The sequence below is a fragment of the Aquarana catesbeiana genome, linkage group LG05 (genome assembly GCF_042186555.1).
Source record: "Aquarana catesbeiana isolate 2022-GZ linkage group LG05, ASM4218655v1, whole genome shotgun sequence".
Lineage (NCBI taxonomy): Eukaryota > Metazoa > Chordata > Amphibia > Anura > Ranidae > Aquarana > Aquarana catesbeiana.
In genome coordinates, this window is record NC_133328.1 from 467,458,857 (window position 1) to 467,484,932 (window position 26,076).

Here is a 26,076-nt window from a genome sequence, read left to right on the forward strand (position 1 = left end):
ATACTCAATAATCTAATCAGGGGTAGATATAATAATTTCGTAACTTTTGTTCTGAATCCAAAACACCCTCAATCCTTGGAAAATTTGCTCCCAAAGTGTTTTTATCTTTCCAGTATGTGCTTCTTGTTCACAGCTAATATTAAATTAAATTATGTTATGGTCGCTGCTACCAAGATGTTCTTTAATATGAACATTAGTAATAAGCTCTACATGGTTTGAGATTACCAGGTTCAGCAGAGCATCATTTCTAGTTGGGGCCTCTATGAACTGGACCATAAAATTGTCTTGTATTAGGTTTATACATTTTTGCCCTTTAAATGTTCTTGAAGTCAAGATTACTTCAGTCAATTTCTGGGTTGTTAAAATACCCCATTATTATCACCGTCCCAGACCTTGCAGCTCCTTCTACCTTCTATCTGTGCAAGAATCTGAGTCTCTACTTCCTTATTAACACTGGGTGGCCTACAATAAACTCCAATGATTACCTTTGTAGTATGCACACCCATATGTAGTTCCACCCATAATGTTTCAGCCTCATCACACTCTCCTTCAACTAGGTCATCTTTCAAACTCGCTTTGAGATAACTTCTCACAGACAGACACCACCACCTTTCTGTTTTACTTTGCCTTTCCGAAAGCGAGCATAGCCAGGAATAATAATAGCCCAGTCGTGTGAAGAATGAAGCCAAGATTCAGCAAAAACTGATTCTTCTCTTCGTGCCCAAAAGCGTCCAACTCACCTATTTTGCTTGGCAGACTTCTGGTATTGGTGAACACTTTAATGTGTTGTTACATTTTGTACACATATTTTGTATATTTTTTTCATTTTATAAAATGTAAAAAAAAAAAAATGAATAAAAGGTAAGATTAAATATAAAAGGTAACTATGGTAGCTAGTTTTTTGTGTGTGAACGAGTGCAAAAAAAGTATGACTTCAATACGCTTAACCCATTTTTCATTGAAATATTTTTTCAATGTAATTTTTTTTTCCGCAGGACTTCAGAAATGCAAAGTTTTTTGGATATTGTTATAACTACTTTGTAACCTGCATCTGCAAATTAGCTTTTTTTACCTAGTCACTAATTTAAAAAAATAAAATAAGCCATGTAATTTATGTCAACACATGCATAATGGTGTTATATGAGTCTTTACACTGTTCCTTGCAATTATCTTATATTTATAAACCCGACACACTATATGGACAAAGCATAATTAGCATTTTTAGCAAGCCAAAAATTATACAGTAACTTGATGAATCAGAGCCAATATTTTTTTTTCTTTTAGGCCCCTTTCACACGAACGGACCGTTCAGGTCCGCCTGTCAGTTTTGACGGCGGACCTGAACGGGCGCTCCATGTTAGCCTTTGGAGCGACGGATGTCAGCGGAGACATGTCCGCTGACATCCGACCACGTCCGATCCGCTAAAAGCAGACAGATGGCCCTACGTCCAGGTCAGTCGCTGGCGGATCGGGTGAGATCTGATGAAAACAGACATGCTGTCCGTTTTCATCCGATCCCTCCATTGGCGGCAGCGGCGCCTGACAAGACCCTTCCCGCTCAGTGAGCAGAGAGGGACCTGTCATCCGCCGGCTCAGCGCAGATCAACGGACTGATCTCCCGCTGAGCCGGCGGACAGAGGCGGACTCCGTGGAAGCGGAGTCCGCCTCGTGTGAAAGGGGCCTAAAGGGTCATTACACCAAAAACTGATAATCCATTTAATGCTGCCAAGCTGAATTATTTACCAACTTCTTATATTTCTGTGTTTCAGCAAAATCGAACCTCCTAAAATAATGACTGTATATTCTAAATTTTAGTCCAATGGAGTTTCAATTCTTTGGTGTAAGAACATCAATAATTATCCCACACTGTATAATCCATTATAAAAAGTATGTGCATACTTTGTAACTCACACATAAATATTGCCAGTTACTAAATATTGCCAGTACTGATATATAAGGCGGATCTAACTTCCTAGAATATGAATTCTAGGTGGACAGCATTGATACAGCTATACTTTGCATGTTTCCTCAATCTAAATTCACAATTACCATAATTACAACTGTGATTAAAATTAGGGTTGTCCCGATACCGATACTAGTATCAAGCACACTGACTCCGTCCACTCACTCCCCCCCCCCCCCAAAAAAAGGGAAAGCATAATAAAAAAAAATAAATTGTAAAAAATTATTTAAAAAAAATAAAATAGTAATAATATGTAAAAAAATAAAATTGTGAAAAAAACAAAAACGAAAACAAATACCACTGACACAGTCCACATGTCATCAGTGCTGCATATTAGTGCCACTGTCACATGACATTAAAAATAGGGATGGGTAATCGGCGAGTACTTGAAAAAAGTATCAGTACTTGTATCGGTCTTAAAAAAGTGTTATCGGGACAACCGTAATTAAACTAATCTCTCATTTAGTAGCAGTGGTAGTAGCTGTTGCAGCTATTATATAAAATAATTACCTAGCTTCCAGAACTGGTTTGAGATCTGGTGTGGGCAACGTTGGGTGACCAAATTCATCCTCGAGATTTAAGGGGATATTGAATGGAATTCCAACACGAATTGTAGAATCCACAGTACCCAAAAAAAATTTAAACGGTTTACCCTCTGACACATAAAAAACAAAAGGGGAAAATACTTAAAAGGAAGAGAAAAATACAAAATCAAACTCAAACTATGCAACTATGCTTGTGATATGTCACCAATGTGTGAGCAAAGAATTTCTCATGATAGATTAAAGCTGGGTTAGGCAACCTGGGGCCCTCCAGCTGTTGCTGAACTACAAGCCCCATCATGCCTCTGGGAGCAATTGTAACTGCCAGCCTTGCAATGCTTCATGGGAAATGTAGTTCCACAAGAGCTGGAGGGCTACTGGTTGCCTACCCCTGGATTAAAGGATAAGTTCACCTTTTGTACCATGTTACACCCATGTAAGAGATGCACTGGCCCCCGCTCCCCCTTCTGAAAGCTAGCGGGGATCTTCTCCCCTCCGCCAGCTGTCACAATCTGCAAAAAATAACAGTGTTCTGCGAATTGAAAAAGTACAAGATCTGAAAGCCTTTGCAGCTGTCGGCTTTTAGTTCTCAATGAACTACCTTGGCGCTGTTGCGCGCTGTGGTAGTTCATTAAGTCTTCCTGTCATATGTAACTGTCTGGCCGTATCGGAGGTACGGGCAAACAGATACACAGACAGTCTTCAGGACCATGGCATTATACCCACGATCTGCTGATCGTGGGTGCAATGCTTTTTCAGGTCCATTACAAAAAAAAAAAAACATTAATAAATGCAAATTTTTTACCTGGAAAAAAAAATATGCATCTATTAATTTTTTTGTATAAAGGTGAACTCATCTTTTAAAGTGGTTGTAAACCCTTACACACCACTTTTACCTACAGGTAAGCCTATAATAAGGCTTACCTGTAGGTACTGGAAATATCTCCTAAACCTACACGGTTTAGGAGATATTTACCATATACGTTTGGGGTGATGTCATTGGCGCATGCGTACTGTAAAAAGGGCACAATTGTGCCGTACCCATAGGGCCCATGCCGTAACTGTCAGCTCCCGCGCGCATGCGCGGGAGTGACATCAGGGGACTCCAGGACTCCGGCCAGTCACAGGGCCGGAGGCCATGGCCCCGGAAGGAGAAGGGGTGAAGATAAACGCGGTCACCAGTGGGGACATCGTGGGCTTCGTTTGCAGGTAAGTGCAACATAATGGGCTAGTATGCGATGCAAGCTCTGATGCAAACAATTTCTCTAAAGTGTGTTCCATTTTACTATTCAAAACTTTCACTGCACAGATGAAAACATGAAATTCAAAAGAATAGAGGAATTAATGTGATGTAGGCCTAATCTATTAAAAAAATAAAATAAAAATGGTAAAACATACTCACCTACAATCTTAAAGGTAATCTTTTTACATGGAAGACTTTTTCCTGCATACTTGTCAGCATTACTTTCATTTAATACAACTTGTAGTTTCAGTGTATACACACCAAGCTTTATTATGTTCTCTAAAAGAAAAACATTGCATATAAAAAGATAAACAGCCCTCATATGAAGAAAAACTGTATGATCAATCAAATACAAATATGGATGTTAAAACAATTACCCATTTTTTTAAACCAGTAGGGCCACTTTCCACCATGCTGACTGATATGAGAAATTACTTCATTATCCCCGCTTGGTGCTGTAATATACAAGACATAAATAAAGTGACCTAAATGACAGAGTGAATTTATGGGTAAAGTCGACATGGTCCAACAGACTTTGGCCAGGATGTTTAAAATAAAAAAACATATATACATCTTTAATTCACAGAACATAATACACAGTGCTTTATACACATCTCCCTGAAATATAAAATAATTACACCATCCAACATTTTAGAAGTTAAGTATCTAAACTCAAAATAAATACTTTATATATTTAAAGGGTAACTCAACTTTCGTGGGAAAGAAAATTAGCAAATAAATAAATAAAAATTATGTATCTATCTCATATACAATTGCGACAAGTCACATTTTAATTGAATGTTATTAAAAATGACCTTTCCTTTTCAATCTGCAGCAATGTAATTTTCTGCAAAATGCAATATGGCTACCTGGAGGCGTTCTGTACATCGATTGTGTACAACCCCCCCACCCGAAATGTAATTTCCTGCTTGTGTGATTGGCATACTGATTTTCTAAGAAGTCTGCACATCAGAAGTCATACAAATCACATTTTGAACATTCCCAGCAACAAAAATTTCATTTTTTGAGAGATACACTTAAAGGGAAATCATAAAGGGATGTAGACCCTGCAAATTTCCTTATTAGAGCCCTGCAGGTGCAGCAGCTGATTGATAATGATAAAACCACTTACAGACGGATTTACTTTGCACATTGACACAAACAGCTACTCCTACAGAATAACAAAAGGTAGGAATCTGCAACAAAGTTTTTTAAAATCCCTGCAAGATCACCAAGAGGGGAATGTTTTTTTCTCAACAAAAGTGGAGTTACTCTTTAGCTTAACAATCCTTAGATGTGGTGGTTGCATTAGTTTTATTATGTCAGGCATTTATTTGTACCTGGTGAATCTGACATTACCACACACAGTCTTTTAATAAACGTATTTGAACCGGTTCCCGACCGACTCACGCCGATGAACGTAGCCAGAACGGCACGGCTGGGCAAATGTGCGTACCTGTACGTCCCTTTAAATTTGCCGCCGCGCTATCGCTTGCGTGCCGCCGACTCAATCGCCGCAGGGATACCCGCGATCTCCTCACCGAGGAAGAACGGGAAGATGCTAATGTAAACAAGCATCTCCCCGTTCTGCCTAGTGACAGCATCACTGATCATTGCTCCCTGTGATCGGGAGCAGAGATCAGTGACGTGTCACACGTAGCCACGCCCCCCCACCAGTTAAAATCACTCCCCAGGACATACTTAACCTTTACACTGCCCCCTAGTGGTTAACCCCTTCACTGCCAGTGTCATTTACACAGGAATCAGTGCATTTGTATAGCACTGATTGCTGTATAAATGACAATGGCCCCAAAAATGTGTCAAAAATGTCCGACGTGTCCGCCATAATGTCGCAGTCACCATAAAAATTGCTGATCGCCGCCATTACTAGTAAAAAAAAAAATTATTACTAAAAATGCCATAAAACTATCTCCTATTTTGTAAACGCTATAACTTTTGCGCAAACCAATCAATAAATGCTTATTGTGATTTTTTTTTTTGCCAAAAATATGTAGAAGAATATGTATCGGCCTAAACTGAGGAAAAAAATGTTTTTTTAATATATTTTTGGGGGATATTTATTATAGCAAAATGTAAAAAATAATGCGTTTTTTTCAAAATTTTGTTTATAGCGCAAAAAATAAAAACCGCAGGAGTGATCACATAGCACCAAAAGAAAGCTCTATTTGTGGGAAAAAAAGGACATCAATTTTGTTGGGAGCCACGTCGCACGACCGTGCAATTGTCAGTTAAAGCGACACAGTGCCGAATCACAAAAAGTGCTCTGGTCTTTGGCCAGCAAAATGGTCCAGGGCTTAAGTGGTTAATGAATCTGCACTGTGATAACATGTGGGGCCACTGGCAAAGAGTTTGATATACCCAAACCTAAAAACTTACAATATCATGAAATGATGCAGCACCAGTAAATATAATAGAAACATACATTAAATAAGTAAACAGTTTTCAATGTGCCAAATGTGAAGTCTCTCCAATAAAAGTCCATATATATTCAGAAAAAAAAAAGTTTCTCAGGCACAGATCTTCCCCAGGTGTAATCTCCACCACTCTGAAATGGTGGCGGCAGTGTTTTCCTTGCACTGCAAAAATCTGCTGGATGGTGGAAGATCTTTGTTATTTGAATATATATGGACTTTTACTTAAGAGAGACTTCATGTTTGGCACATTAAACTCAGTTTACTTATTTGTTTCTTTTTTTTTAATGTTTTTGTTATATGCACTGGGCCAGCATCATTACACCCAGTCTGTTGCAAGGGTGACAACACTCACTCAGTGTAGATTCACATTACTGTGGGTCGGGAATATGTGCAAAATTGTGTACAATCCAGACCTGCAGAGAAACATGCTGCTCTTTGGCACGTGTGTTTGCACATGCCAGATAAGAGCAACACAAAAAAAAAAAAAAATGGATCGGGGGACTTCTTGCTTTGCGTTTCCGCAAGTAGGGCAGTCCATTGAAATTAATGGGCTGTCCTACATGCAGAATGCAGCCACAGTGATGTGAATCTAGCCTGACTTACTCAGTGCACTGTATCAATGGAGGAACAAAGTTATTACCCTAGGACAGGAAGGGTATTAAAGAGTAACTCCACTTTTGCTGAGAAAAAAACATTCCAAGGATTTTAACAAACTTGGTTATAGATTCCTACCTTTTGTTCTGAAGATATACAGTTGTGCTGATAAGTTTACATACCCTGGCAGAATTTATGATTTCTTGGCCATTTTTCAGAGAATATGAATGATAACACAAAAACATTTCTTTCACTCATGGTTAGTGTTTGGCTGAAGCCATTTATTATCAATCAACTGTGTTTATTCTTTTTAAATCATAATGGCAACAGAAACTACCCAAATGACCCTGATCAAAAGTTTACATACCCTCTTTAGTGGTATTAGTGGATGAGGCTCTTTGTCTTTTCAGATGGTAAAGCTGCCCATTCATTCCTCTTGGCAAAAAGCCTCCAGTTCCTGTAAATTCTTGAGCTGTCTTGCATGAACTGCTTGTTTGAGATCTTCCCAGAGTGACTCAATGATATTGAGGTCAGGAGACTGAGATGGCCACTCCAGAACCTTCACTTTATTCTGCTGTAGCCAATGACAGGTCGACTTGGCCTTGTGTTTTGGATCATTGTCCTGTTAAGCCCATAAGCTTACTATGGGGCATCTGTTGTCAGCTGTCTAACTTCTACACTGAAGCTGGCACTTCAGGTAAGTATAGACATCTTTCCTTTTACAGGGTAGATAGAATGGGCTTAGAATGGAGTTGGGAATACAATTAAGCTTTGTAGGGTTTTGACTGGAATGCCACTTTAAGAATACATACTGTACTTGAACAGATTTCAAGAGTTTAGTGTCACTTTAACTTATCTATAGCGTTAAACTGATGCGTTACAGCTCATTAGTAAACACAGCTCAAATGCAGAGGTGGCAACGAAGCCTAGAGAATGTGGCAGGCCTTAAAATACTTGATACATAGCAGTATACTATCTTATCCACCTGCCAGTGTTTTAGGGTTCTTTCAGACAGGCAATAATGCTTACTGCCCTATCACTGCAGTGGATCACTTTTCAGAGAGCAGTATAGCAGCGACTGGCAGGCATTCAGAAGATATTGCCATATCCTGACACCAGGTTTTTTTTGGTATTGTCCCATGGCAATTTCGCATTGAGGGACTGCGCTGCAACTGCAAGCCAAGCATTTGGCTTACAGTTGCGGTGCAAGCCCATTGCTCTCAAAGTAAAGTGCTGTGGCATATGTAAAGCCCTGTCAGGTTAGAATTTTAGGGGGTGCTGACCCTATTTTGTTCAGGGAGCAGGAAAGAAAGTGCTCATCCCGCTGCCAGATCACAGATCTGTATACTGTATGTAGCTGATGCTACATACAGTTTATACAGGGCTCATAGCTGACACATCTGTTAGTGAAGGAAAAAGTTTGTTTAGGCCAGTTTAGTCCAAACTAACTATTTGAAGTCACAAGAAACCTGCAGTTAGGCTTAAAGTTTTTCTGACTGCACACATCTTTTCAGTGACCGATGGAGGATGTCCTTTGAAACCATTGATAACACTGAAAAGAAAATACAATCATGTGGAGGAGGGTGTGGTATATATATATATATATATATATATATATATATATATATATATATATATATATATATATATATATATATATATATATATACACACACACACACACACACACACACAGTTGTGCTACCCTGGCAGAATTAACTGTGTTTACTCTTTTTAAATCATAATCACAACAGAAACTACCAAAACGACCCTGATCAAAGGTTTAGATACCCCAGTTCTTAATACCGTGCATTGCCCCCTTTAACATCAATGACAGCTTGAAGTCTTTTGTGGTATTTATTTGTGGATGAGGTTCTTTATCTTCTCAGATGGTAAAACTCCCCTCTTGGCAAAAGGCCTCCAGTTCCTGTAAATTCTTGGGCTGTCTTGCATGAACTGCACGTTTGAGATCTCCCCAGAGTGGCTCAATGATATTGAGGTCAGGAGACTGAGATGGCCACTCCAAAACCTTCACTTTATTCTGCTGTAGCCAATGACAGGTCAACTTGGCCTTGTGTTCTGGATCATTGTCATATTGGAATGTCCAAGTACGTCCCATGCGCAGCTTCCTGGCTGGTAAATGCAAATGTTCCTCCAGTATTTTTTGATAACATACTGCATTCATCTTGCCATCAATTTTGACCAAATTCCTGTGCCTTAGTAGCTCACACATCCCCAAAACATCAGCGATCCACCTCCGTGTTTCACAGTAGGAATGGTGTACCTTTCATCATAGGCCTTGTTGACTCCTCTCCAAATGAAGTGTTTATGGTTGTGGCCAAAAAGCTCAATTTTGGTCCCATCACTCCAAATGACTTTGTGCCAGAAGGTTCGAGGCTTGTCTCTGTGCTGTTTGGCGTATTGTAAGTGGGATACTTTGTGGCATTTGCTTAGTAATGGCTTTATTCTGGCGACTCCACCATGCAGCCCATCTTTCTTCAAGTGCTTCCTTACTGTGCATCTTGAAACAGCCACACCACATGTTTTCAGAGAGTCCTGTATTTCACTTGAAGTTATTTGTGGGTTTTTCTTTGCATCATGAACAATTTTCCTGAAATTTTAGTTGGTCTACCTGACCCTGGTTTGGTTTCAACAGAACCCCTCATTTTCCACTTTTTGATTAGAGTTTGAACACTGTTGATTGGCATTCTCAATTCCTTGGATATCTTTTTATATCCCTTTCCTGTTTCAGAGAGTTCAACTACCTTTTCCCGCAGATCCTTTGACAATTCTTTTGCTTTACCCATGACTCAGAATCCGGAAACATCAGTGCAGCACTGGATGAAAGATGCAAGGGTCTGTCAGGAGTCCAGCAACTCATTGACCTTTTATATGCACACATTAATTACAAGCAAACAGATCACAGGTGAGGATGGTTACCTTTAATAGCAATTCAAACCCCTTTGTGTCAACTTGTGTGCATGTTAAAAGGCCAAAATCACCAGGATATGTAAACTTTTGATCAGGGTCATTTGGGTAGTTTTCGTCATTATGATTTAAAAAGGGTAAACACAGTTGATTGATAATAAATGGCTTCAGCCAAACACTAACCATGAGTGAAAGAAATGTGTTTGTGTTATCATTCATATTCTCTGAAAAATGGCCAAGAAATCAAATTCTGTCAGGGTATGTAAACTTATGAGCACAACTGTAACAGTTTGTCTGTGTCCCACATGGGAGTGACTATCATTATCAATCAGCTACTGCACCCGCAGGACTCTGAGAAAATTGGCAGGTCTGCATCCCCTTAAACATTATTTCCCTTTGGGAGTATCTCACCAAAAATAACATTTTTGTTGCAGGGGATGCCAAAAATCTGACTTGTATCTTAGTGCAGACTTCTTGGAAAATCAGTCAGCCAAACACCCAAGCAGGAAATGACATTTCTAGGGGGCGTTCTGTACAGTCCAGGTAGCCATATTGCACTGCATTTTACAGAAAATGACAGCTCTGCAGATTGAAAAGGAAAGGTATTTCTTCGGTTTCAATAAACTTTTTTTATTATATGGTTTATGAAGATAAAGGAGGAACAAAGCAGAGTGGCGAACACTCCTCGCAAAGCTCTGTACATACAACAAAGTAGATACATAGAAGAAAAAGGGGGGTGGGACAAGAAGGAACCAAAGCAAATGGGATGAACCATCTATGAGGCCCCATATAAACGCATACAAATAGGGAGATCAAACGCGTGATGAATAGTTGCATAATATAGACCAATAAAACTATCATAAATATGAGAAAGCCATCGCAAAGATAGCTTATCGGGTACCCCTATGTTATACATAAGGACCATGAAACCTAAAACATCAAAAATACGTAACCTCTATGAAATGGTCTACAAAATAGTAGAACTAACTTGTTTTATAAGATTTAAAAAACTGTCCATTGTCAAACCTCATTTTAGTCATTAATGGGGGGGGGGCACAGCTAATATCGTAGCTAACAAAGGTGAGGAAGGGGAAAGGAGAAGAGGAGGGAACAGTCACATGATAGGCAAGAGAAGAAAAGGAAAAATAAGGAAAAAAAGAAGGTGAATCCGTCCAGGGTTTATCCACCAACCTTCCCTGGAGTCAGCTCCGTGTGTCCGAAACCTGCAAATAGGCGAACCAGAGGGGCCTTTTTTTTTTCGGAAAGAGAGTGTTTATCTCGCAAGATGCTCACAATGTTTCAATATAACATGATCCACGTGAGTTTACTCCTCATTAAAGCTATATCTATGACTGTTTTCCATGCAGTCGCAATATCGATTTTGGCCGCTAGGGAAATATTAAGGTCTGTGTGTGACGCAGGACATTTTCTACTGGTTTGTTCAGTTGCGACTTTAGTAATATTGACCATCGTAACTGTAAATATAAAAGAAAGTACCCTCACCCAAAAGCGAACTTTGGGACAGAACCACCATATGTGCAGAGACTTACCTACCTGGCAACAGTCCCCGAAACAGAAGGTTGAAGGGCCCGGATAAGGTAATTTTTAATAACATTCAATTACAAAATGACTTGAGTCACAATTGTATATGAAATATTACTTTTTTATTTGCAAATTTGTTTTCCCCACAAAAGTGCAGTCACCCTTTAAGGTATCTCTCCAGCCGAAATTTAAAGACTATATAATGCAACTTTCTCCTAAAATATGTTCACTCAAAATATGCCCTTTTTCTTTTTTTTACTCTATGGTACTTGGGCGATATTAGCAGTAGATCATGGCATTTTCCTCATGAAGACACTAGTTTCTGTTTTTTTCTAACAATGCTATGCAGCTGCAATTGGCTTATTTCCCCCCAGTGGTCCCTGTAGGCTTAGTTACTTTTCTAGCTATGCAAAAGGTACACTCGTCAGCCACTTCCTTCCCTTGTTCTTGTGCCCCATTCTCAGTAACGTAAAGGTAATCACATTTACTGAAAAGCTGATCGCCACCTTCAAAAACCTGTACCAAGCTGTAACAAGCTGGGGCTTGTACTAACCACTTGGAGTCCCCACAGCTTATAAATGGCATGTGGATGGCAAGTGGTTAAAGCCAGCTTGTTGCGATTCCCTTCCCAGGCAAAGCACAGGTTCGCTGTAAAGTAAAGTAGAAAGAAATAATAACAATAATGTTAAATAGAAATTTTTAGTTTCCAGCCGATGATGAAAAAAAAAACATACATGCCAACTCAAATTACAGGCAAAACTTTTTTTTTTTATTTTGAATCGTGTAAGGAAGAGTTATAACCCCGGTCAGATTTTTTGCCCTCTGTGTCCCATTGAGGAAATTTCCCTTCACATCCTGTCCTATAGCCAAAACAGAAAGTGAGAGGAAATCCCTGAAAATTAAGGGAATCTCTTGGGGCACCCCAGGTCACCAGAACTAGAGTCCACATTAGATGATTTACCCCCTATTACTGGTCTGGTTACTGGTCTACAACCCAACATTTGGGATTTTCTATTAATTTCAATGATAATGGTCGACATAAAAAATAGAGAGGGTGAATCTTCCTAACAGAAGAAGAGGTAGCAATGAAAGCTGACAGGCATACTAATTCCTATTCACTCTGACCCTGAAAATTAGGTGAATCTCATGATTCCTCCTCCTCCCCCCCCAGCCCGGTCACCAGAACTAGTGTCCACATTGGAAGATGTCTGGGGACAACCCAAAATTAGGGATTTTCTATTACTTTCAATAATAATGGTAAATAGGAAAATAGAGAGGATGAATCTTCCTAATGGGGACACAGATAGCAAAACAAACTGGCAGATGTTCTAATCCCTCTCCCCTCCAAAAAAAAAAAAAAAAAAGTTTTGCCTTTAGTTATTCATTAAGGAAAAACAATACTGTAACCAGATATATTGCATATGAATTTAGACCTTTATCTGTTCCCAGCATGCTGTTCACTTACAATGCAACAGAACCTTCAGTTCCACCAAAAGTTTCTTTGCAGCTCCATGACTTGCACCCGGGAGCTTCTGCACAGCCTCCCCCTTCTTATTGAAGATCTCGACTCGTATTGCCCCTGTCAACAAAGAGTTTTTGCTTAGAAGCAGTGGTCTGGTCTATCAACATGTTTACTTAATTCTAATTAATTTCTGTGTGATCAACAGAAGAAATTAGTAAAATATTTCCAGGGGGAAAAAAACTATTTTACCCCCCTTTTTTAATTATAGTGAGTATTGGTCAGAATCTGTCAGGTTTATATTAATGTCTCTGTTGTAAAGATTTTGTCTCACTTCCTCAACTGTGACTATGACAGAAAGTGAGGGAACATACCATAGCAGGAGTCCCCAAACTCCTGGCCCCTGCAAAGAGAAGACCCTGCATGAAGAGCCTTCCTTTTGTACACTGGTGAAGCCAGTTATATCTCACAGTTATAACCTTTTGTACCACTTTTTGCAACACCCTATTAGATTGCAAGCCCCTAGGAGCAGGGCCCTCTTAACCCGCCTGTATTTTATTGTATTGTAACCGTACTGTTCCCTTAGATTGTAAATCACTGCACAAACTGTTGGCCCTACATAAAACCTGTATAATATTAATCATTTTTAGATGCAGCTTTTCACAGATGAACCTCTGTCCATCTATACTTCTGTGACACTCTGACACACTAAGATGCTCTTTTTATATCCAATCATGTTAGTGACTTGTTGCCAATGAAACCAATTAGTTGCAAAATGTTCTCCCAACTCTTCCTATGTTAGTACCACTTACTTTGCCAGTGTTTTGCTACCCTGTCCCAACTTTTTTGAGATGTGTTGCTGCCATTAATTTCAAAATTATCCTATTTTTCCTAAAATTGAACATTTTCTCAGTTTAAACATTTCATGTTTTCTATTTTCTACTGTGAGTAAAATATAGGTTTATGAAACTTGCAAATCATTGCATTCGGTTTTTATGTCGATTTTACACAGCAACCCAGCTTTTTTGGAATTGGGGTTGTATGTAAAACCTTAATCCCAAAAGGAACAAACTGCTGCTTTCACTTGCTTATAAAGTGTTGGAGTTTGGCTTTAATTTGTTATTGTATCTAAATCTACTACATCTAACACTCCCCTCCCCCTAGATTAACAATTCTGCTGTCCAAAGGTGCCTCTGTGCACCTTTATCCACATTGGAAGTACAGGAGATGTATTACTGGCCAGATCACCAGGTGAAAACAGAATGAAAAAAGCCTAAAGAAGAAAACTAATGTAGCCACTACATGCAAGGATTGGTAGAGGCTGCAATATATTCATTTTTGGTTTTGGGTTTATTACAACTTAAATTTAGCTTTCAACATTGAAAAGAAATGTTATAATGCTTAAGCATCAAATAGTGAAAACTACTGCATATCTTACTCATCTTGGTTGCTGAAAAGAAGATTGCTGAATAACAGACAATTGTTGGTTATGGGAAAAAGATCTGAAATAACTTTTAACATTAAATAATTTTTAATCTTATTTACCTATAGGTGCTCCAGCAAACCTCTCCTCATTCTCTATCACTGCATCTCCTTCAGGCCATGTCACTACCAGACTGTCAGGAAATCTGTTAAAAAGGAAGAAAAAAAAAAAAGATGAAAAAAAATCCACAACCTTTCAACATCATCTATGAGAAATAAAAACTGTACTCATACCGTGCCATTTCCTCGTCCATATACTTTTTGATAACAGCCAGATTTGCACTGCGATCGAGTTTAGAAATGGGCACACTTCTTGTTTCATCATGCACCTCTTTTGGTTCCTAAGTGTAAGAGGGGCATCATAAAAAGATGTAAAATGGAAACACATTATTTACCTATAAACTGCCCTGCTCTAATTGTCTAAGAGTCAGTTTTATTCTATCACATTCACTCAGAATAAAATGAAACGCAACAACGTCATAAGAATATAACAAAGTAACAAAGGTAACGTTCAAATAAAAAATGGTAGTACAAGTGTGAGGAAAAATATATCAATGAGCAGTCATACACCACAGGTAGAGTAATCCGAATTGTTTGTGTGTGTGTACAGCAGAATTAATAAAAAAAAAAAATAATAATAATAATAGGTATGCAACGTTTTTATTGATAAAAAATGGAAAATACCACCTGTGGAAGGAGGGAAATAAATGCTGTATAAATTCCTTGGGTTATTGCAGTTATACTAGTGCCCTTAGTGGAACTTTTTGCAATAGTTCATGAGTAATAACAGCGCGCCTAAAGTGCAATGTGAAACTGCTCATACTAATGTATCCATCAATCTACTTAAAAAATATAACCCTTATATAAAAATAAATGACATATAGAAAAATTCAACTATATGGATGTCCAAACAACAAATATGTGCAAAAAGTGAAAAAAAAACTTTAAGAATTATAATTTATTTGCACAGGTTATGGTATTTGCACAGCTGTATAGCTTTGAACATGAATGGGACCATTCACACAATGTTTACTTTATCAAACTATACATTTTATTTTCATATAAAGGTTGCACTTTAGAACTGTTTTAAAGTGGTTTTAAACTCTGTACAACCCATTTTTACCTACAGGTAAGCCTATATTAACCACCTCCAGACCGCCCCATGCCGATATACGTCCTAACTTTGACGGGGGGATATCGTTGTTATGGCAGCAGCTAGCTGCCATAACCCCGGTATCTTCGTGTTCAGCCGGTGGTCCGGCTTCTGATAATAGTGGTCTCTGCGGTGGATTGGCCGCGAGATCACGTTTTAACACTGGTGGGAGTGGGCTCCCCCTCGCACTCCGGTGTCCCCTGCCGCTTACCGGATCCATCGGCAGCGGCAATTGGATCTTCACCCTGGCTGGAGACGAGTGAGGGGAAGATGGCCCCCACCTCTCTCCATAACAATGCAGAGGGGTGGGGACCATTTTAAAAAAAAAAAAAAATTTTTTTTAATGACAAAATTATTATTTTTTTTTTTTTATTGCATTTAAGTGTAAATATGAGATCTGAGGTCTTTTTGACTCCAGATCTCATATTTAGGAGGTCCTGTCATGCTTTTTTTTCTATTATAAGGGATGTTTACAAAAAGTGACACATTTTTATTTTTTAAAGTGTAAAAATAAAAAATAAAAGGTAAAATAAATAAGAATTTTTTTTTTTTTTTAAACGTGCCCCGTCCCGCCAAGCTAGCGTGCAGAACGCATATGTGGGTAGTGCCCGCATATGAAAACGGTGTTCAAACCACACATGTGAGGTATTGCCGCGATTGGTAGAGCGATAGAAATAATTCTAGCCTTAGACCTCCTCTAATTTAAAACATGCAACCAGTAGAATTTTTTAAATGTTGCCTATGGAGATTTTTAAGGGTAAAAGATTGTCGCCATTGCATGAGCGGGCGCAATTTTGAAGCATGACATATATTTCACAATATAAAAAAAAAAAATTGGGCTAACTTTACTGTTGTCCTATTTTTTAATTCAAAAAAGTGTATTCTTTCAAAAAAAACTGCGCAAATATGGTGTGAAAGAATTTATTGCAACGACCACCATTATATTCACTAGGGTGTTAGGGAAAAAAAAGTGTAATGTTTGGGGGTTCTAAGTAATTTTCTATAAAAAAAAAAAACCCGTTTTTAACTTGTAAACAACACGTCTCAAAAAGAGGCTCGGTTCTTAAGTGGTTAAGGCTTACCTGTTGGTGCTGGAAATATCTCCTAAACCTGCACAGTTTAGGAGATATTTACAATATACGCGTGCGCCGACGTCATTGGTGAGTCAATCGTGCTGTTTCTAAAGGGATCATGGCCTGACTGGCGGCTCCCGGGCGCATGCGCGAGAGTGACGCCACGTGACTCCGGCAAGTCACAGAGCCAGCATCTGCGGCCCCGGAAGGAAGAGGGGTGAAGATGGCTGCGTCCAGCCAGTGGGGACACCAGTGACATCGCAGGCTTTGTTTTCAGGTAAGTGACACATAATGGGATACTATGCGATGCATAGTAGCCCGCTATGCTTTATCTTTGCAGGGAAATAGAGAAGAAGTAAAACCCATCAGGGTTTATTTCCTCTTTAAGCAGACTGATGAATTTGTATACATTAGTATTATTTAATAAACTTTGCACTTTAGAAGCACTCGTATTATTAATTAAATATTTTTATTGAAACAAGAATGCCATTTAAAAAATAACTGAGATTAGTGGAAAGTTCAACTATTCTCTGCCGCCCTACATCTTCTAAAAGAGCCACCAGGGAAGCACATGTTCCTAAAACTTAAAACGAGTCACTAGAAAATGAGTGTCTTCTAGTCATATGCCAACACAAGTGTTTCTCAACCAGATTTTGATGGTCACCAATATATCATGACTTTCGCACTTTAAGGCTAAACTCACACTGGCATTAAAAGCAGGTGCTTGAGAGGCGTTAAAGTCAAAATAATACAATGGAAAGCACACAGTGCTGTTCACACTATCAAAACATGAAGTGTTAGTGTTGTGACGCTATAAAAATTAAAGCCTCGTGTCGAGGTGTGTTGAAAGGCTTCAAACACCTCCCATTCAAGTCTATAGTAGTGTTTTGCAAACGCTCTGGCAGGTAGTTGTGGTGAGGTTGCAGGGTGTTAAGATTAGTTTCTTTCCTGTAATGGAATAGGCATTTGTGGAGCAGTTTTAACACGCTTTAACACTCATCAATTGCTTCAAAACTGCCCTAGGACATTTGGGGAGCATTTTTAACTCTTCATTAGCGCTTGTAAAACGCCGGTCTAACGTCCATTCTAAAGCTCATTAATGCGAGTCAAACACCCATACTGATGATATAGGAGTGTTTGTTAAGCGTTAGACATTTAGTCAAGTGTGAACAAGCCTTTAGTGAGAAGTGCGTCTTCAACTTTGCCACAGCTTAAAATGAATACACTATTATTTTAAAGATTTTGAAAACAGGTAATTCTCACTGCTTCCAAAGCCCACAAATGGTAAACCTGTAGTCAGCAGATACTTCTTTCTAGTTGCAGGGGCTCAATAAATTCCAATAACAATGCCATTTCCTCCTTCTACTAAGCCCTGCACAATTGAAGAACTGAGGTGGGCCACTTTACACAAATGTTTGTAATTACAAGACAAAGGCGATTCATTTGATTCAGTAATCCTGATAAGAATTCTAGAAAACACTTACCAAGGCAATAAGGACATCCCCTCCTGTAGCATAAATATTCCCTTCATGATTTCCATAAAGGAGAAACTTTAAAATCCTTCCATAAATTATTGGCTGGGTTTTGAGAGTTTTTACCTGTAACAGAAAAAAAAGGCTAATTAACTCTTCTTTCCCAGAGCAATTTTCAGATTTCAGAACGGTAATTTTTAACATTTTCTTGAAACCGAGCTTTCTTTTGGTGGTATTTAATCACCACAAGGTAATTTTTTGCTATACAAATGAAAAAAGACTGAAAATTCTAAAGGCCCTAAATAACCAGGAGAGTACAAACACCCTTTTTGGAAAGCAGACAGTCCAAGGTATTTAGTAAGATGAGTGGAGGGTTTTTTAAAGTTATTTGTCAAAATGTTTTGGAAAGTGAAGAAGTTGCCATTTTAAACAAGTTATTTCTCATACACAGCATAGGCATACTTAGAATTAGACCCTGTAATGCATGCTGCTATTCCTCCTAAATATGGGTATAACACATGTGAGAGACCTTTTTACAGCTTACATGCAACAGAGGGCCCCAAAATCCAAGGAGCACATTTTGGGCTTTCAAGGAGCATATTTAATTTCCTGATTACCCATCACATTTTTGGAGTTCCTGGAGAGCGGAAACACACACAAAATGACCCAATGTTGGAACGTAAACATTCCAAGGTATTTTCTAAACGGCATAGTGAGCCTTTTGAAAATGCCATTTTTCACCACAGATTTTTTAGAGGTTCTTAGAGCTAGCTGGGTGCAAGATATACCAGATTTACAGTGGGGACGGAAAGTATTGAGACCCCCTTACATTTTTCACTCTTTGTTATATTGCAGCCATTTGCTAAAATCATTTAAGTTCATTTTTTATTTCCTCATTAATGTACACAAAGCACCCCATATTGACAGAAAAACACAGAATTGTTGACATTTTTGCAGATTTATTAAAAAAGAAAAACTGAAATATCACATGGTCCTAAGTATTCAGACCCTTTGCTCAGTATTTAGTAGAAGCACCCTTTTGATCTAATACAGCCATGAGTCTTTTTTGGGAAAGATGCAACAAGTTTTTCACACCTGGATTTGGGGATCCTCTGCCATTGCTCCTTGCAGATCCTCTCCAGTTCTGTCAGGTTGCATGATAAACATTGGTGGACAGCCATTTTTAGGTCTCTCCAGAGATGCTCAATTGGGTTTAAGTCCGGGCTCTGGCTGGGCCATTCAAGAACAGTCATGGAGTTGTTGTGAAGCCACTCCTTCATTATTTTAGCTGTGTTGTTAGGGTCATTGTCTTGTTGGAAGGTAAACCTTCGGCCCAGTCTGCGGTCCTGAGCACTCTGGAGAAGGTTTTCGTCCAGGATATCCCTGTACTTGGCCGCATTCATCTTTCCCTCAATTGCAACCAGTTGTTTTGTCCCTGAAGCTGAAAAACACCCCCACAGCATGATGCTGCCACCACCATGCTTCACTGTTGGGACTGTATTGGACAGATGATGAGAAGTGCCTGGTTCTCTCCACACACTGCTTAGAATTAAGGCCAAAAAGTTCTATCTTGGTCTCATCAGAGCAGAGAATCTTATTTCTCACCATCTTGGAGTCCTTCAGGTGTTTTTTAGCAAACTCCATGTGGGCTTTCATGTGTCTTGCACTGAGGAGAGGCTTCCGTTGGGCCACTCTGCCATAAAGCCCCGACTGGTAGAGGGCTGCAGTGATGGTTGACTTTCTACAACTTTCTGCCATCTCCCAACTGCATCTCTGGAGCTCAGCCACAGTGATCTTTGTCTTCTTCTTTACCTCTCTCACCAAGGCTCTTCTCCCCCAATAGCTCAGTTTGGCCGGGCAGCCAGCTCTAAGAAGGGTTCTGGTCATCCCAAACGTCTTCCATTTAAGGATTATGGAGGCCACTGTGCTCTTAGGAACCTTAAGTGCAGCAGAAATGTTTTTGTAACCTTGGCCAGATCTGTGCCTTGCCACAATTCTGTCTCTGAGCTCTTCAGGCAGTTCCTTTGACCTCAAGATTCTCATTTGCTCTGACATGCACTGTGAGCTGTAAGGTTTTATATAGACAGGTGTGTGGCTTTCCTAATCAAGTCCAATCAGTATAATCAAACACAGCTGGACTCAAATGAAGGTGTAGAACCATCTCAAGAATGATCAGAAGAAATGGACAGCACCTGAGTTAAATATATGAGTGTCACAGCAAAGGGTCTGAATACTTAGGACCATGTGACATTTCAGTTTTTCTTTTTTAATAAATCTGCAAAAATGTCAACAATTCTGTGTTTTTCTGTCAATATGGGGTGCTGTGTGTACATTAATGAGGAAAAAAATGAACTTAAATGATTTTAGCAAATGGCTGCAATATAACAAAGAGTGAAAAATTTAAGGGGGTCTGAATACTTTCTGTCCCCACTGTAGATATGGAGGATTGGAGGGGTGTGTGGGACTTCCCTTTGCGATCTTTGAGAGATCGTATGATCCAGTATAAATTAGTACATAGAGCATATATCACTCCTCACAGACTTAAAAAAATAAATCCTGCATGTTCTTCCTGCGATGTGGAGTGATCCAGGGGGATTTTACACATATTTTTTGGACCTGCCCATATATAGCTATTTTCTGGGTGGAAGTGGTGGATTTATTGAATTCTATCACCTCTGCTCCTTTACCGGTTTCTATGTCTGTCTGTTTATTGGGTTTGGTAGAGACTATTCTTCCTACAGCCTCAGAGTGAGTGTTTGCTAATATAACATTATTTTATGCAAGAAAAGCTATTGCGTTGCATTGGAAGAAAGTTCGGTTCCCTATGCTTTCGAATTGGAAACAATTGGTAAATAATAATCTTCCATTGAATAGAGATACTTGTATGAATAGGGGTTGTCCTAGAAGTATGAAAAAGTGTGGGCAAAAGTGGCTGGGCAAACTGTATACAGCATCAAATACCCATGGGAGCCATTGTTTATGATATGCTTGTTCCCAAATGAGAAATGTTTGGGGTCATCGGGGATTAATTTGGATTAATGGTTATAGCAGATTTTAAAACTGTTTTATTCTGTTTTTAGTTCAATGTGTAAGATGTCTTGTGGTGTTTTGTTTTGTTTGTTTGTTAATAAATGTAACCGCACATGCCGACCAGCTGCCACAGTTGTACTGCGGCAACCTGGCTCGGCTGCGCAAATCGCCGTCATGTTACGTCGGTATCATAGACGGCCTCTAGGGGGCGGGCACGCTCCCCCTGCTCACCCACGGAGCCGTTGCGAGTGCTTGGCGGTCGCGATCACCGCCGGGCTTCCGCGATCGCTCGGGGCACACCGAGAACCGGGATCTGTGTGTGTGTAAACACACAGTTTCCGGTTCTCTGAGGGGACAACAGACAGATCATCTGTTCATACAAAGTATGAACAGGCGATCTGTCATCTCCCATGCACAGTCCCATCCCCCCTTCAGTTAGAACACACAATAGTACACACTTTACTGCCCCCTTGTGGTTAACCCCTTCACTGCCAGTGACATTTTTACAGTAATCACTGCAATTTTATAGCACTGATCGCTGTAAAAATGCCAATGGTCCCAAAAATGTGTCAAAATTCTCCAACGTGTCCCTCATAATGTCGCAGTCCCGATAAAAATCGCAGATCGCCGTCAGTACTAGTAAAAATAAAATTATTTAAAAAGCCATAAACCTATCCCCTATTTTGTAGACGCTATAACTTTTGCTCAAACCAATGAATATACGCTTATAGCTATTTTTTTTACCAAAAATATGTAGAAGAATACATATCGGTCTAAACTGAGGAAAAAAGTTTTTTTATATATATTTTTGGGGGATATTTATTATAGCAAAAAGTTAAAAAATATTGCGTTTTTTTCAAAATTGTCGATCTTTTTTTGTTTATAGCGCAAAAAATAAAAACAGCAGAGGTATAGTACCAAAAGAAAGCTCTATTTGTGGGAAAAAAAGGACATAAATTTTGTTGGCAGCCATGTCACACGACCGCGCAATTGTCAGTTAAAGTGACGCAGTGCCGAATCGCAAAAAGTGCTCTGGTCTTTGGCCAGCCAAATGGTCCGGGCTGAAGTGGTTGATAAAAAGATTTATAAAAAAAAAGTTGTCACATAATAAGATATTTCTAACACACATCAGGGGCATACTTAGAATTACCCCCTCAAAAACATTCCCCTACTCCTCCTGGTTATGGGGATATCACATGTGTGAGACTGTTTCACTGTTTAACCATATAGAGGGGCCCAAAAAAAGGATTTTTATAACAGCTTACCTCTAAAATCCTTTTCTTTGAAGTACATCACGGGACACAGAGCCATAGTAATTACTATGTGGGTTATAGGCCATCTTCAGGTGATGGACACTGGCACACCCTAAGACAGGAAGTTCACTCCCTATATAACCTCAGTTTTTGTAGCAAAGCAATACACGTGTATACCAGAAAGAGGGGAGGGACCTCTGTGTCCCGTGATGTACTTCAAAGAAAAGGATTTTTACAGGTAAGCGGTTATAAAAATCCTATTTTCTTAATCGTACATCACGGGACACAGAGCCATAGTAATTACTATGTGGGATGTCCCAGAGCAATGCCAACTGAGAGGAGTGAGGCACAACAGAATTAGGGCAACATGAGACTAGAGAAGATTTACTGCTGCCTGCAACACACTACGCCCAAAGGCGATATCCTCTTGCCTTTTTACATTCACCTGATAAAATCTGGTAAATATATGGTCTGAAGACCATGGAAGCGTGGTGATGCACTCCCACAAAGCATCAACAGTCCTAGTGAAGTGCGCAGTTACTTGCTGAATCCATTTAGAAATAGTAGATTTTGATGCTGCCTGTCCTTTTTCTAGGACCTTCAGGCAACACAACAAAACATCAGTTTTTTTTTAATCTGAGCAGTCACCTTCAAGTAGACCTTGAGTGCTCTCACCACATCAATAGAAAATAGTAATTTTCCTTCAGCAGAACAGGTTCTGGATAAAAAAAAAAAAAAAGGTAGAACAATATCCTAGTTTGGATAAAAACTAGACATTACCTTCAGTAGAAAGTTAGGATGAGGACGCAATGCTATCTTATCCTTGTGAATAATCAAATATGGCTCTTTACAAGAAAGAGCAGCCAACTCTGATACCCTTCTTGCAGATGATATGGCTACCAGAAAATTAGTTTCCTTGCCAAAAGGACCAAGGGAATATGCTGAATATGTTGTATTGGCTCAAAAAAGGCTGTTTCAGCAATTCCGACAGAACTAAATCCAAGTCCCAAAGGTTCAGGGGTGACTTAACCAGAGGATTAAGCCGCGTTACCCCCTGAATAAGCTACGAACCAAAGAATGCGAAGAAAGTGATTGTTGAAATAATACCGATAATACTGATAGTACGCAAGGCCAGCTTCATTTCCAACCACATCTACAGAAAGTCAAGGATTCTACGTATGACCTACTTCCTGGGGTGCCTGTGATGGAGATATTGAATTCCATATTTATATCAATGAGATTCAAGTGGACCATTGCAAGGACTCCAATTAAACTGCCTTTCCCCATAGGATGTATGTATGTATGTGTATATATATATATCTACGTGTATATGTGTATCTATGTGTGGGTATATATATTTATATATGGGTATATGTTTTTTAATATCATGATAGAGCATAGCTCACCTTGTTAGGAATATAGTTACACTGGTGGGAACCAGAGAAGGTCCCCAGGTGTTAATTGAATCAAAGAGTATTGGCAGACCTTAAGGCATCAATTCTTCAGGGGGCTATTAACACGCTTCCAGTACACTGGTGGGAATCAGGAAAGGTCCCCAGGTGTTAATTGAATCAACTCACCAGGGGTCCATTAACATGCTACTGTCGGGACTGTTTGGGCTGGGAGCTCAAAGGAGATTGTTCATTAATTCATAGACTGTGAGGCACCGGAGGTTTTAATGTTCCAGCAAAATCTTACCATGAACTTCTGGAAGGCAACTGTAAACCAATGAGCTACCAGGCTTCAAATGTAGCCAACCAGACTTTGAGGCAACTCTGAAACCAATGGATGTGGGGCATCTGTTGATTGGTGGAGAATGCATATAAAAGAGGGAGAGCTAAAAGTTCAGCCTCTCTCTGTGTACCCAGCGCCAGACCATCGAGGGGATATGCTGTCTGAGTAATGTATACTGGTATCTCTGTTTCTTTCTAACCTTTTTTTATCCTAGGAATTGCCTTAGAATATTGTATAGCCTGTTTATGTCCATTGTAACCATTTCTGAGTTCGGCCTAGATTAACTTTGCAGCCTAGAGCAACACTGTACTTATGACATCACTGGAGATATCGCTCGTTTTTAGTCTTATATAGACAAAGGTTTAATCACATATATTTGTATCGTTAATCGTTTAAGTGAGGTATAAATATTTCCGAAACATATGGTGCCCGTCGTGTGAGGAAGCTTCACGTTTGAGTGGTTTTGCGGGTGGAGGACAAGTATAACTCCAAAAACGGTAAGCATTTTTATGTCCTTGTTTGTATGTCTGTCTCCCCTGTATGAACACCCAAACTAGCAAGCTTCTTTGAACATTGTTTTTATATATATATATATATATATATATATATATATATATATATATATATATATAACCTTTTGTCTGTACTAATACTTTGATGACACTGATATGAACAGTATAAGTGAAATAAAATTTTACTGAGAGTGTATAAGAAGGCATCCTGCTCGGTTGGGCCAAAACTGCAGGAGGGTGTCTGCGTGAATGATAAGGGGCTCTGATTGGACGCTTGAAGGCAGTGGAAAAAATTAGGATCTGGGCCTTTCTGCCAACAAGCGCTTCTGGTTGACCCTTGCATGAGTCTGGGTCAAGACGCTTCCCGTCTTTGAGATCGAATTGCACCTGTGGGCCTAGGACACACTGAATGATCTTCGATGTATGTATCTATCTTTCTGTGCAAACTACTAACTGGGGATCGTAAGCTTTGTGATTTGATCTGTAATGTTGTAACTCCTACAAATCATATCACAATTAGGTGTGCATCAGTTAACTACCTCCTGTACTACAAGCACGCATAGGGTCCTGATTATCTAAGTTTGTGCTAATCATTAGTAATAGCCTTTCGGTAAGCATTTCTTTTGGAATACTTCAGAAAAGTCCACGGAGGGGATTAAACTATTATTTAGTTTGGGAAATCTCCAGGCTAATTTTTTTGAAGTACTATAGCCAGGGCAGGGAAAATATTGTTCTGGCAAGTAGTGAAAAAAATAGCAGCAACATTGGCAGGGGCGGGACCTGTCACCCAAATTCTTGGACAGAGAGTAGCTACCTCTGAAGTAAAGGCAGCCTGTAAAAAGGTTGGGGGAATCAGTTCAAGGTCCGGAGTCCGTAAAGTATGGGTAATCTAATCGCTTCAAAGAGGAGGTCTGAATGGGGTAAATCCTATCAAATGACCCCAAGGGAAGAGATAATAGATAAATATGGACCTTGGGTTGTGAAATATATTCAAGATTGGGCTCGCTGGACTGGGAAGAAGTATTTTAAAAGAGGTACTTTTAAGCCAAAAGCTTGGGAAGATCTGTACCGTGCTCACCACAGAAAGATGACACGGCCATATGAAAAAGATACGTTATTTATATGGATGCTGGAGTCAGCGAATAAAACAGAGGAAGTGAATGCATTCCAAACAGTGCTTGAACGTAGGGACAAGTGGAAACCATCACAACCCCCAACAAGGGGTGACAGTGATTTTCAGGGAGACAAGGAGCAGTTGTCAAGACTTGGGCCTTATGCAGTTGCCCAGTCCTTGTCAGATGAGTGCTCATAGGCTGACATGAATTGTCACCTTTCAGTGGTGGACAAAAAGGTAGAGCCACAACACAAGTCTGATACCTCAGTAAAATGTGGATTACACGGGGATTGGTAGGTACAGGAAGAAGGCATAGTAGCAGGACAAGGAGACGAAATGGTCATGCTGGCATTAAGGGAGGAAGGTCTCCAGGCAGAAGGGAAACTTTCTGTCCCGCTGACGGGAGAGGATGGGAAATTAAATCTCACTAAAAGAAGCTGTAGTAAGCGCACGGGAATACCGCCACTAATCTTTACGGTTAGGTGGTTAGCGAAACAGTATGAACATTTGAAAGTGCAAAACACATCCCTAAAAGAAGTGCTAGAAA

At 39.5% G+C, this 26,076-nt stretch overlaps 1 protein-coding gene across 1 annotated transcript in view; it reads right to left on the reverse strand.

The window, feature by feature from the left end:
• The window catches only part of SMCHD1 (structural maintenance of chromosomes flexible hinge domain containing 1), a 622,004-nt gene that overhangs the window by 327,591 nt on the left and 268,337 nt on the right, over positions 1-26,076 (reverse strand). The window contains exons 14-20 of the mRNA XM_073631430.1: positions 17,899-18,012; positions 14,423-14,529; positions 14,252-14,334; positions 12,713-12,826; positions 4,126-4,203; positions 3,908-4,027; positions 2,474-2,618 (exon numbers count right to left, since the gene is read on the reverse strand). Coding sequence (XP_073487531.1) covers positions 2,474-2,618; positions 3,908-4,027; positions 4,126-4,203; positions 12,713-12,826; positions 14,252-14,334; positions 14,423-14,529; positions 17,899-18,012 — 761 coding nt within the window. The remainder of the gene's footprint in view (positions 1-2,473; positions 2,619-3,907; positions 4,028-4,125; positions 4,204-12,712; positions 12,827-14,251; positions 14,335-14,422; positions 14,530-17,898; positions 18,013-26,076) is intronic.